Raw genomic sequence first — 14,481 nt, forward strand, 5'->3', positions numbered from 1 at the left:
GACCATGTGGAAACACTGTACAGCCATTGAAAAACCAGTTGTTCTCGGCCAGGCATGATGCCGCAAAACCACTGATGAGGAAATCACACAGCCCAACTGCATCTAGTCCGTCAACAATAGCATGGGTGAGTATGGCTCGGGCCACCTCCGAGACCATAGGCAGCACTTGTGCAACCAAGTCCCATATTGTATAGGAATAATGGCCCAAAAGGCATGCAGTGTTCACCGACTGCAGTACAAGGCTGGCAAGAACATTTTATCGCCAACGGTGTTCAGCCTTTTGGATTCCCTACCTTGTGGAGTGGTAGGTAACGTACCTGAGTTAATCCTGGATGTAGAGGATTGAACCAGGCAGGGGTGCTGGGATGAGGAAACTGTGAGACCCAGGAGTGGGGCGATGGCGGCAAGATATCATCCTACGCACAAGAGTCCCTGTGAAGGGCTTGCACCAGGCCCAGAGTAAGATGCCTGTAAGGGCTTCATTGAAGGGAAGTAGGAGTTCAGAAGGGGAAACTCCAAGTTGAAGGACCTCTGTGAAATAGGTGGAAAAGGCATATCCATCCTGGATACCTGCATATCTTACCTGTGGATCACATCCACACATGGTGACAGAGCACCAAACTAGTGCTGACTGCTCGACTTAAGCAAACGTGTCGTGGACTGCCGACAAGACCTCGCTGACCTGGTCTCACAGGACGCATGCATAACGGGCTAATGGGCAGGCTGACCTCAAAGCCAGAGTGGCATAAGACAACATCTGCTTTCTTAATGGCCTCAATCCTTTTCAACTCCTTGTCTGGAGGAAAAATTGTGGGGAATACATTAGGATTCACTTTGCGTAAGGAAGCCTGGACCACAAAACTCTTAGATGAAGGATCCTACGTAAGTAAATCACTGTCATCAGGCACCGGTCTGTGGCATCTGGTCAACTACCGGTGGGTACGACCAAGGTTAGGCCAGGTCTCCACAAGGTTGTCAGTCAGGGCTTCATTAAAGGGATATAAAGGCTCAGATGAGGCTGGTCCAGGGGGCGAAACCTCAGTAATGATATTCATTTTGACTTCAACAAAAGGCTACTGTTGGCCCAGAACCTCAGCAGCTCGTCTACTAACCACAGAGAATGAAGCAATATCCTCCGTTGAAGTGTCCAAGGGATAAAATCAATCCTGTAACCGGGGAAGCATAATGCCCACTGGCTTCCTGCAAGTCCACAAAGAAACTATCTTCATTGCAATGTTTAAATCATCCCATTATAATGACTGTCATAATTAGACTGTGGCAGAGTCTGGGCCATAACCGATGATGGAGTCTCTGAAAATGGCTCTGAGGTAAATGGAGCCTTTTGTCTGAATCAGATCGTGTCATGAGGAAAAAGAGTGAAACAAATAAAACAGAGGTCAGTGTATCAGCAATTCTTTAGAGCAAGAACCTTAAAAACAACTCAGAAATTCGGACAGAGGAATTCAGCATACGTAAGAGACTTATTCAGTGACTAATTTCATGTTCTCAGAAAGCAATTAAATAATATCCATAGAAGGTTCAACAGAGAAAGTTTGGATGGCAAAAGACTAAGATTATATAAAGACTTAATGGAAAAACATATGAAAATAAGTTGGAAGATTTTCCTTAGCTTTAGGAAAATGTTCCTCACTCTTTCAACTGCAATAAGAGAGAAGCTAGTCTTCAGAGAAAACTAAGTGGAGAATGAGTGGATATAGATAACTATCTATAAGTTATATGTATGTTTGTAAGCCTGTAGTAAAATTGTTCTTGCATTGTGTGTTTTTTGTCCTAGATGCACCACAGTACTAATTCACCACGGCTCAACAGAATTCACGCAGAAAAAGACTCGAGAAGTTGAAGATGAGAAAAATCATGTGAGTAGCACTGCCATCATCTGAGGCAGTCTCTTTTTCTCCCCATTCCCTTTCCCCTGTGCGGGCGTGTAACAGAGAATATAATCTATGGTTCTTTGCACACAGCAGTAGAGAGGCATTGGGGGTTAGTCTTCTGTTCTAGTGGAGATCGCTGGCACAAGCTTAGTCTGACACATCACTAGTAGCCCAGGAAATTCGGTGTGCAGCTGGACCAGTTGAGGAATCGGCTCATCGGATAGAGATTGGGAGCATGATCTATCAGCACGCTCCAGGCTTCTCTTTGGGCAGACCGTGGCAGGATTGGCTTCAGTCCTGCTTCACTTTATTATGCTTCTTTATGTGCACATCAACATACAGCTTAACTTCACAGTACCGAATCGCCTTTGGGTGCATGAGGGCACACTATTCATCCAACTTGGGAGTCATGCCCGGAACCTAAAGGCGCACCTCATGTAGGCCGGTCACCAAAATTTGCTTTTGACAGTCACAGCAAATGTTTGATCTATGTGCCTGAGGACATTTCTTCACATTTTTTGAGATGCCTGGCACCCCACTTAATTAAGCGCAGGGGGCCAGGTTTCACACATAGAATCAGATATTTATTCAGGGTAGCTTCTTTTGTGTGTACATGGTTAACTTGGAGGCCAGCTTACCCTGAACACCCCGTAGCCTCTAGTTTCCTCCTCTAGCAAGCACTAGGGTTAAGTGTTTGTAGAAGCAGAAATGAAGACCTGATGAACAAGCTTTTGGTAACACCTTATCTGGTAGAGATTATCTAGCTGAAGATGTTTTACCCTCTCGGCCTCCCTGTTTCTGCGAATCAGTCTTCCGACATAAAAGGGTCTCCGTAGGCTCTTAATTTCTGCAAACTGCTCAATCAGCCTTCTGAAAGTTCTGTGCTTTCTGGCGCGGAAAGAGTCACGTGCAAAAACTGATGTCTACATGCTGGGGTAGCACCTATATAGGCACTGTGTATGTAACACGAAGTGGACGATGCAGAACTGATCGGAGCCACCTACCAGTGCACAAAGGTAATGCACAACAATGAAGTGCAAGAGCACTTCGAATTCTTGGATGACTTCTTATGGAGCTTACCTGAAGTAGTCCAGGAGTGCGAGGAGGACCGACGCGCAGGGCTACAGGAGGGGTCTCAAGGACCTCAAACGATGACGGGACCAGAAGGGACAGGGATTCGCATGGTGAGCAGTCAGGAACTTTATGGCCTGCTTGCGAATGGCCTTGTGGTTCATGGTCCTGCACTTCCTGGAGCCCTGGTCCCTCTCAAGGAACCACAGACACACTTATGACTTGCTCCACACGGTGGGTTTCTTTGGGAAAATCTCAAGAAAATGACACCAGACGTTGACAAAATGCCAAAAGAAATCAGTTAGAAAGTGGCTGAGAGGAGCTTGATCCGGATTTGCATGAATGGCGCAGAAAAAAAAGAAAGGGAGGTCAACGTTCTGGCACAGATGTCACTTCTGGCGCAGACAACGCCAAGCAGATACAAATGATGCAACTTACCGGCGTGCAAGGGAACTGCTAAAAAATGTCCGATTTAGTCTGACTCCAGAGGAATATTCTACAGTAAGGAATCTGCAGCAAGGAGTCTCTATCAGTTTGGTATATTATGTGTTTGGCTTAATAAGCTATAGGAACAAGTATTGCGACATCCACGGAAACACGAGTGGGAGCAATGTAATATTTGTGTTATAGAGATAATTTGGCACACACAATAGGAATTGATCCTAGATTAATAAAAGCCATATTAGTAACCAATTCAGTGTTCACAACCATGAAGATGAACCAGAAGTACAAAGAGGGAATTTTTACAAACTTTAAACAAGTGACCATACACTAACATTGAAGAATAGGCTCAATTATACTATAAATCTTCTGAAAAATATCGTAGAAGCTTTAACTACATCGATCTTGCATTTGCCTATTTGGAGGTAAGTGTATTTTCAATTTATAAAATAAAATAAATTGCTTGTTACCATGATAAAGATCAAATTGACATTATGCTTTTGTGAACATATTTGAAGTGATAGAAAAATATGAATGGATATGTATTTTGAGGCTCAATTAAATAATATAAGCCATAATGAGATTTTTAAATAAGCGTCCTTCAAGAGCCAAACTTTAGAGGAACATATGGGGCATGACTCAAATAAAAAATGAATTACTACAAGTTCATACTACTACTGCTACTTTACTAGTAATTCATCTTTCCCTATTGCAAGAAGATGGTTGAAGTCCAGGAAAGAGAACCATAGAAAAATGCAATTGCTGTAGTGTGATTGGTAGCTTCTGCGAGGAGGTGCCTTTTACGCAGCGCTACAGAGGGTCAAGAAGACTGCAGTTAAGTTCTGAAGAGTCAAGGCCAGCTGAATTCCAAGAACACAACCTTTTCTCAATCTCCCTCTGGACTCTTTGTATGGACGTTACATGCTTTGTTATCAATTCTGCAATGGCCATGGCTCTTTGTAAAACTGACAGGCCTTTTCTATTAGCAGAACAGTCATTTATTAAATCTCAAAGCCTCTGCAAAAGCCTGAAAAGGTTCAGGTTTGAAGCCTCACTACTTAGTGACAGAAAACGGGAAATAAATCAAGGTCACATGACACAGGTTACACCAGTACCATTTGCTCCATAACTGTTAAGACCTTTACAGAGTCACTCTAGAGGCACTAGAATTTTTTTTAAGAATCAATGAGGAAAATATCTTCTATTTAGTATTATCAGGCGTCACCTAAAACAATTTCAGAGCAATGCCACTTCTTAGGTTTGCATTGAGGATATTATTTGCTAAGCTAATCAGCATCTCCGTGGCAAAAACTCTGCCAGCCACCCAGGAAAAGTTCATGTCAGCTCTGATCAATGGCTTGTGGGGCCTTTTGTAATTAACCTTGTGGCTGCCTTGAACTGGCTCAGGTTCAGTGTTTTAGGACTATTGTTGTGTTATCTTCAGGCAGAGATTCAATGTTAAGTTAATTTAATATTATTAATCGCTGCACAAGGCACAGGTCATACCAGAGATGACCTGAAAACACCTACATTACAAAAAATTGGCAACGGACTCTAGGGTCTCTACTAATTACTGGAGGAAGTCCTATAAAAAGGTGAGTCTCCAGAATTCAAAAGGGTCTGTAAAGAAGCAAATATGGTAGCCTCTCACATTACATGCTACCCAGTAGGTCATAAATAGATTTCTGTCTGCCATAAATTGCTCATGATAAGCTTTTTTTGTTGCAATCTGTAGAATTGAGAAATTGGTCCTTTAATCCTGGCATGAGGTTGAATAAGTGAATCCTTCTCACAACTACTTTTTTTATTTTCCTTACGGCCCACATTTAGAACTTATGGGCAGTGACATCACCATTAGGAGCATCACTGCCTATTGCTTAGAGGGAACAAATATGAAACTGTGAGCAAGACTGGCGACATTTGTGCACATCACTGTACTACAGTTAGACATCATGCGACTCTAAGGGAGGTTGATTGATAGGCTTGCTGCACAAAGCTATTTTCACGATCAATCCTTCAATAGCTAACACCTTTAAACTCTTGGAAACAAATCAATGATTTTAGGAATTGGTTCTGTAAATGTAATTTTTGAACACTTGGCTTCGATTTGACTGGCAATTAGTACTTAATTCATCTCCATTTCCGCGCCACGCTGAAGGTTCCGTGCGCGGGCGGGGCCATGACGGAGCGGTTCCGTCATGCGCACAGCGCAACCGACGTGCATGACGGAACTGCTCCGTCATGCGCGTCGAAGGGGTTAAGAGCAGTCAATCAAGTAGGGCCACTGTGACTATCGAATTTTTGTGTTGGGAGGGCAAAATGCGTAGAATGCATTCTTTGTTTTGCATGAATTGTACTGACATTTTTTAAGCCCGTCAGCGCGGCGCGGATTTCCGCGCTGTGCTGAAGGTTCGGTGCGCGGGCGGGGCATGACGGAGCAGTTCCGTCATGCGCACAGCGCAACCGACGCGCATGACGGAACCGCTCCGTCATGCGCATCGAAAGGGTTAATCGTATTATGTTGACTTTGTAATATTTTTAAGTAATCACACAAAAGAAGACTTCATTCATACTAGCTAGGCTTTATTTTATCATAAAAACTGTTCACATAATAGATCGATGGCTGGGAATGGGTAGGTCCAAGGTAACTGTAGTGGGCTGGTCCCACAAGTGAAGGAGTCACAAGTAGACACTGTAGATGTGGCCAGGTAGAAGTAGATGAAGTTTATTAAGTTCTTAGATGTATATACAGCAAGCCCCACCAGGAGCAGTCTCCTAGCTGCTCCGCCCATCTTCCCAACTGTCTCACACACACACAGGCACCCAAGCATTCCACTCACACTAACATTCTACGCGGAACACTCATATTGGCTGAGCAGCTAGGTACAGAATGAAAGGGAACATATTAACAAGAACTGAGGATATTACACATCCTCTCCCTATACACTGGAAATTAATAAGACCTAAGCTAAACTCAAACTAAAATAAAAACAACTATTCACCGAAATGTACAAAAGTGTAAAGAGTCCATAAACCCCATGGATGCATGATGAAATACATCACGAGAGGGGAAACAGACACACTAAGGAGGAAGGAAGGATGAAAGGATAGATAAACACACTAACACCATCCTCCTCCTTTAATACTAAACAAAGACAATTTAAGAAGTGAAATAAGAGCTCACATAAAACAAGTGAGCATGACACACGTGACAGAAGAAAAGGGTAAACTTAACCCAGACTAAAATACAATGGGTAGAACGAAACCCAAAGAAGTACTGCTCACATGAGAAGACTGTGGCGAAAACACAATGCGCCACCCCTCATGTGAGGGACACTGTGGGACTAAAACCCAAGTGAGAAAAGAAACGAAAACGTTGTTTGGGACTGACACCCAAATGTACAAATTAGATCACATGGGACTAACACCCAGGAACTTGTGCAGCATGAGAAAACAGATGCAGCACAGTGTGGCATCAAAAGAGGACTACCCACACACATGACAACGTACATCGAAGTGAAGGGACAGACACCCAACACCAAAATAACAAAGGTGGGACTAACACCCCCTTTAAACTGTAAATGGGGCTGAAACCCATTTCAAAAGTAAGTAACTGAGAACGTGGGGTCATGGGACTAAAAACCCACTCCCATCCCTAGGAAGTGATAAGATATCTAAAACTAGGGGAAATGGGACTAAAACCCACTCCTATCCCTTAGGCAGGTATAACAATATCCACAAGGGGACATGGACTAAAACCCAATCCCATTCCTAGGCAGGGATAAAGTATCTGAAACATGGGGTCATGGGACTGCAAACCCACTCCCATCCCTAGACAGGGATAAAAATATCTGAAAAGGAAATGGGACTAAAACCCACCCTTATCCCTTAGGCAGGGATAACAATATCAGAAACAAGGGGACAAGGGGCTAAAAGAAACTCCCACGCCAACAAAACATCAATGAGGAACGCATTTAGCGATGTTGACATACTGCAATAACACACTGTAAATACATAAATGTCAATTGCCTGTGAAAAGAAAACATTGTAGCCTTACATCTTATAGATAAGGACAACAAACTTGTAATAAAACATTGACAATGGTGTACCTGTCACCGCAATGAGGTAGACAGGCGCTCACATAATTTAAAATAAGAGCTGTAAGCCTAACACATGCATGTAGATTAACCAACGTCATAGGGGTGCCTGTCTCCGCGATGATAGACAGGCGTGGCGTGAAACATTACTTGAAGACGTGAAGGAAAGAACTCTGCAACAGATATAATGGCAAAATAAACAGAGTACTTGACAGCAGATCAAAGTACACTGCAGCAGGAAGCATGCCCATAGAAGATGGAGAAGAAACGTGGCAGTAAATGAACAACTCACCGCAGGAATTAAAACCACAATCCGGTGTAGGGTGTCCGGTGACATGCAAAGAAAAAAATACAATTTCCAAACATTGTGCTTGAAGAGGCACATTGAAGACAAATGCCAATGTCGAGTGTCCGGTGAGTTGTGTTGAAGGACTCGCATCCCAAACATTGTGCTTGAAGAGGTGCATTGAAAACAAATGCCAGTGTTGAGTGTCCGGTGAGTTGTGTTGAAAGACTCACATACCGAACAATGAATAAAAGTGGCAGACACTTGAGGCAAACGAAACTACATCCATGTTGAGAAACATGGTCTTCAAATTGCGATGATGCAGAAAGGAACTCAACCATGATCATAAACTTTTCCGACTGAACAATGGTTGGCAGGTAATGAAAGGGCACTATCAACCTTCAATAACACTGGAAGATAGCCTGGATACGCCAACAGCAAGATGGCGGGACGCACAGGAGACGGATGCCGAGTGGCTCACGGCGCGCTCCTGCTGCTAAACGTCCAACTGCAGCATATAGATCTAGAAATACCCAAGACGTCATAGAAGCCTCATGAAAAGATCCGCGCGGCATCATAAATAAGGTGAGATGCGCGAGCCAATTTAGAATTTTTAAACTACGCGCAACTGTCATCTTTTGCAGGCCTTGTAATAGGGAACACAAAACATTCATATTAACAGAGTCAAAAATGCACTTTGCTTACAATGTCAGTCTCCTCTCTTGAAGCAGGCACGGAGACCCGCCGATATCACTAAAGCGCCAGTAGTTGGAAATTAAACCGGGAAAAGTAAGGTTCACACCGGTGCAGGGCTAGTACAGAGGAGCGCTTAAAAAAAATATGACACACATCCAAACCCACAGAAAGGAAAGACTTGAACTGAATAAAGTGATGGATGATGAACTTGAAGAAGACAGTCTTATGTAAAACAGAAGCAGCACACTTCGCACTGGAGACAAAAACACCAACAGCAACAGATTACCTTTTTTCTTGTTGCACAAAAGACATTGGTTGAGGCACAGTAGACGTTTTTGTGGCACTGCAGACATTTCTTGTGGCGTAGTTTCTTCTTCAAGGTGTAAGCAGGCTTGTAACCATATTTACTGGTGTTGTAGATGACAAGATGAAGGTACAGCACACCTTGGCTGGGCTGTCCGGTGTAGTGGACACTGGTGGGGCTGCAAGGCATGCTTGACCAGTTCCTTTTCGCTTAGTAACTTGATTCTTGTTGCTCTTCATCGGTACATGTAGTAGCATCAGACTACCTTTAGTGCGTGAGATGAGCTCCAGATCGTCGCCATAAATGTAGTGGGCTGGTCCCACATGTTAAGGAGTCACAAGTAGACACTGTAGACGTGGCCAGGTAGAAGTAGATGAAGTTTATTAAGTTCTTAGATGTATATACAGCAAGCCCCACCAGGAGAAGCCTCCTAGCTGCTCATCCCATCTTCCCAACTGTCTCTCACACACACAGGCACCCAAGCATTCCACTCACACTAACATTCTGCGCGGAACACTCACACTGGCTGAGCAGCTAGGTACAGAATGAAAGGGAACATATTAACAAGAACTGAGGATATTACAGTAACGTTACCTTTAAGAACACAGATTGCTCCATCTAGACTTCCACTTTTAAGTAAAATTTCTGTAGCAACATTGACCACTTTGCATCGCGTTGCCTCGCTTCCTTCACCCACGAGTCCTTGCATTACAGTGAAATGTATTTGCATATCATGTAGTTTGTCAATAATCTTCTTTCCCTAGTGTAGAAAAATAAAGAAGTTAGTTAATATGGACTTAGCAATTGGGAAATTTGCACCCTTACCAGAAAGTTAACAATTACTTGCCTATAAAGTAAAATGGGACTGAACAATAGTTCCAAACGGTATACCATCATTTAACGAAACATTTACCTAACTGTAACATTAGTTCTCCATCGCTGGTATATTCAATGAATTCATAAACATTACAATATCACTACACATCTGATGCATCCTGAACACTTGACATAGAAATAAATCATTCCAAACAGAAAAGAAACATTTCTAAGCAAAGAACGTTTCTTTTTCATCTTGCAAGAAAATGAACACAATATATTTAAAGCACTCACTAGAAAATCAAAATGGGTTTTAAAAACAGAGCTGCGTTGCTAATCAAGTCTCTTCTTTTCCACTTACTCTAGAGAAGGAATCAAAGGAAGTTTTTGCAAATGGTGTGCACCAGCAAGGGGAGCCAATGGCGCTCCATCAGGATGGGGGTGACGTGATCATATTTCTTCAGGCCCTGGATGAGGCATGCTGTGGCATGTTGGATGCCCATAAGAGGTGCAAGTGTGGAGTATGGGAAGCCATAGAGCAGGGCGTTATCACTATCCCCATGGCCAAACATTACCAACTGTTGTAGGCTTTGACAGGTGGCCCTGGTCAAGGTATCCCAAATAGCGCCCCAGGTGGTCCTTCAACACCTAGGGCCACTTTTTCAGCTAGGGCCGCAAAATGCATCAATCTGGTTAACTCAGGGGACGCAAAAACATCTGGGGTTGTAAGGTGTAACGATGTGAAGTTGGTAGGCCTAGCTAAAGCCCCTCAGGTCTGTTGCACTCTGTCAGACAGCACCGACAGCGCGACTTTACAGCGCCCAGTGAATGTATTCTCATCCCAAACTTGCCTGCCAAGCACACAAAACATGCATACTAATTCCACCATCACTGTGGGTTCTTGGAACTTAGCAGGGCTCCCGTCTAAATTCGAATCAAGTGACTGGGCCGCATTGATTAATCAGCACGATATCTGGGCATTTCAAGAGACTTGGTCCTTGGATGAAGTCTTTTACCCTGGGTACCTAAACTTCTCCAAGCTAGCACAAGGGGGTCAAAAGGGAAGACCTACAGGTGGAGTTATTTGTTAGGTGAGACAACCCTCGGGCTACACCGTTGAGGCAATATCCATCGATAGCCCAGACATCATGGCCCTCCGGGTTAGGCTGGGTAAATCAGGCGATTTCCTGCTAATTAACATCTATGCTAGAGGGTTATCGGGTGGGAGGCGTTCGGAGACATTCGCCCTCCTAGATAGTTTTTTGGATAACCAGAGAGCTGGGTGCAACCTGATTATTGCAGGAGACTTAAATTGCACCTTCGAACCCCTCGACAGAGAGGATTGCAATATGAGTCCCAATGAGTACGCGCAGTGGAACATTCAACCTCTAGACCTCAGCCCAATTAAGAAATGGACAGAGGCGGCACTGCAACTTAAAGGGCTGTGTCTGGAAAAAGGATTGAGGGCAGTAAATGGGAGGATCCATTCAGACCAGAACGGGGCACACACTTTTAACAATGGGCGTAGAAGAATACATCATTCTTAATGTGGTGTTTTGGACGTCACTACAAGATATGTTGGTATTGGAGCGCACCGAAAGTGATCACGACCCATTAATCATGTCAATAAAGGTCCCGGGTCTACAGGATAACCCCAACAAGCTAGGAACGAATACATCCCGAGAAGTTCTGGTTTCGAACAACACAAGGAGAGTTAGATGGGCCAGGCTAGTAGATAATGAAGGGGACCTTGAGCAGATGAGGGCTATGGTCGCCCAATCGATAGCTCTAATCAACAACTGTGACACTCAGGAGGATATTAACTTCACGGTGACACGGGTTCACAGTGATTTGTTTTTTAATTTAAAATCCTTCTTTATGAAGCCAAACCCAAGGAAGAAAAATCCAGGGAAAACTATAGCACCCTAGTATAACAAATCTTGTAGAGAGGCATACCGGTTATTAACAAAGGCCATTAGATCCGCTAATATGGGAGAGGTTAGATCGGCCAGGGCAAGGTACAAAGCCATCCAACGAACGGTTAAGAAGGAATGGGATGACAGACGTTGGCTTGATTTGCTAGCCGCCAGTAAGGAGAAAGATATGATAAAATTCTGGCACCTAGTCAAGTGGGGAAGCCGTGGAACCCCACAAATCCCAGTCAATCATGTGGCACCAGAAATGTGGTCTTCGTTTTATGAAGCCCAGTTCTCCATTCCAAACAACACCTTTGTAAATTTCCAAATGGATCCTCCGTCTACCACCTTAAAGTTTGACAGGCTACAAGTTGAGTCAGTCCTCTCACTGATTCCGAGAGGTAGGGCTCCCGGCCCGACTGTATCCCGGCGGACTTGTTTTTGAATGATAAGGATAACTGGGTTACTTATATTATGCTCTTAGCCAATGCTATAGCCAGTGGTGCTCCCATCCCTGATACTTGGTCAGGAGCAGTTATCATTCCCATATATAAAAAGGGTGACCGCTCTCTACCCAGTAACTACAGGTCCATCAGCCTTATTGATTCAATACAAAAAATAGTAGCCAGGCTAGTACTCCGCAGAATTCAGTTGTGGACAGAGGAGTTTGAGATCTTATCACCCCTGCAAGCAGATTTTCTCTCCCACATTAGCACCATTGACCTGGTATTCTGGTTTGTAATGTTATACTGGCAAGCGGTTATTATAGGAGGGGGGTCTTTATATGCAGCCTTTATTAACTCAAGTCTGCTTTTGACTTGGTCCCCCGCAACAAACTCTGGAGTGTGCTCCAGGACATGGGGATGCCACTGGAGCTGCTAGCCATGCTAGTTAAATTGCATGATTCCAACCATGCGCATGTCCGCTGGGGCACACAAGGAGAGGTAACTGATAGATTTCCTGTTTTAAAGGGTGTCCGTCAAGGATGTGTTCCGGCACCCACCCTGTTTTCTCTGTTTATCGATAGGGTTGTCCAGTATTATTCCACATACCCTACCGATGCTCCTACACTAGCGGGCTTGAGGATCCCCCTGCTCATGTTCGGAGACGACACTTTAATATTATCTAAAACACAGAAAGGGCTACAGGCCGCCCTCTCTAGGTTTGAGGTGGTGTTCTGCCGGGACCACGAGCTGGTGGTAAACGTGCACAAGACAAAGTTCATGGTCCTCCATAAGTACAAAGCTATCAAGAGCAGAGTATACATGAACAACGTCCCCCTAGAACAGACTGAAGTGTTCACCTATTTGATGATAACCTTAAGCAGGAAACTGAACTGGAAGCCCCAGATAGACAGGCTAGCTTTAAAACACACTCAGCTGGTGGGAGCCCTCATAAAAGAGCAGAGATCTCATTCACCAAATGTTTAGCTCCCGCCCTCAAGATATATAACTCCAAAATCGTCACCAACTTTATATGGAGCAGAATTATGGGGTTTTGACAACTTAACATCACTGGCCAAGGCTCAAAACAAATTTGTCAGAGGCATTACCGGTCTCCCGCAATCAACATCACTGCTACCTCTATACTTGGATTTGGGTTGACCACGTTTTGAGGACTTGGCTCGTTACAGGCCAATAGCTTTCTGGAGAAGGCTCTGGGTTACCCCGGAGCTCTCTATTTATGCTAAACGCCTTCTGGTTTTTAGGGGGGTAGGATGCACAAGTAAGATCAAATGGTTGCAGAACATAAAAAATACCCTAAGTCAAATGGGGATGAGCTCTTTGTGGGAAAACCTGGTAGCTAATCCATTCCCGCCATAAAAAAGAGCTTAAGGCGGCTTACTGGAATATGATTACGCTCAAGCACTTTCATCTACCGCAAGGCCATCCTTGACCAGAGATTTTTTGATGCAGAAACAGGAATCTGTGTTTGAACCTTACTCGGACACCATCTTAAGACCGTTCGATAGGAAACTCTACCACCAGTTTAAGGTGGGTTCCCTTCCAACCAACACTTTTAAAAATAGATGGCTAACGCCCACGTCCGACCTGTGCGATTTTTGCAGAGATCAGACTGAATCTGTAGCTCATGTTTTATTTGTATGTCCTGCCTACAAGCTTCCCAGGTCTAAATGGCTCAAACCCATCTGTAAGATCATGGGTATTAGATCTGCTATTGAAGCGTTACGAATTCTGCAGACCTCCACTCAGGAGTTTATTGTAACAGCCATGGCTAAATTCCTAAGTTGGGCTTGGGTAATCCGAGCCAAAAGATATAGGGTACCCCCATCAGACCTATAGTTACTTAGCTGCTAAGTAATTAATGTGTAGTTGTAATGAGTTGATGGCTGGGCTGATAAATTTTATTCTTTCAATCATCGTTTTAAAAGACAATAGTATATTTTATTGTGTATTACAAAACCTTTATCTCCAGACAAACGCTTATTTTATTATAACATTCATATCCTAAGCTAAATGTCCAATTTTATGTACTTGACACTGTGTTCCATTTATGTAACAACATCTGCTTGGAACCAACCTGTGAGCTTCTCTCTCGGTTTTAAGTTTCTCAAATATTGATTGAACAGTCTTTTATGATTATTTTAATTGAAATAAAGGCAAAATTAAGTGAAACTATCTAGATGCAAGCACAAGGTCTTGAACAACAGTTCCGAAGTTACTTTCTGGTTGAAGTAGTTTCACTTTCTTAAGAGAGAGCTGGTAACAGGCAGTCTTTGCGTTTAGGAAATGTGTTCCTTTAAAGGTGATGTTGGTGTGCAGGGCGAATCCAAGTGACTTGGTATTTGTTAAAAGTAGCAGTTGAAAGACATCAAGGTTTAGGTCATTGAACCAGGAAAGTGACTCATTAGCGACCTGAGTGACCCAAATGGCTATGGAGCCTGTGTAGGGCCACATATGGTTACTGTAACCCAAGTGAGGACACCACCTGGCTAAAAGTA

General features: G+C 43.7%; 1 protein-coding gene across 3 annotated transcripts in view; it reads right to left on the minus strand.

The window, feature by feature from the left end:
* TOPAZ1 (testis and ovary specific TOPAZ 1) overlaps positions 1-14,481 on the minus strand; it is a 1,878,688-nt gene that overhangs the window by 366,075 nt on the left and 1,498,132 nt on the right. For all 3 annotated transcript variants that reach the window (XM_085630596.1, XM_085630595.1, XM_085630594.1), the window contains one exon: positions 9,382-9,547. In XM_085630596.1, the coding sequence (XP_085486722.1) occupies positions 9,382-9,547 (166 nt within the window). The remainder of the gene's footprint in view (positions 1-9,381; positions 9,548-14,481) is intronic.

This window comes from Triturus cristatus, chromosome 10 (genome assembly GCF_964204655.1).
Source record: "Triturus cristatus chromosome 10, aTriCri1.1, whole genome shotgun sequence".
In the NCBI taxonomy this organism is placed as follows: domain Eukaryota; kingdom Metazoa; phylum Chordata; class Amphibia; order Caudata; family Salamandridae; genus Triturus; species Triturus cristatus.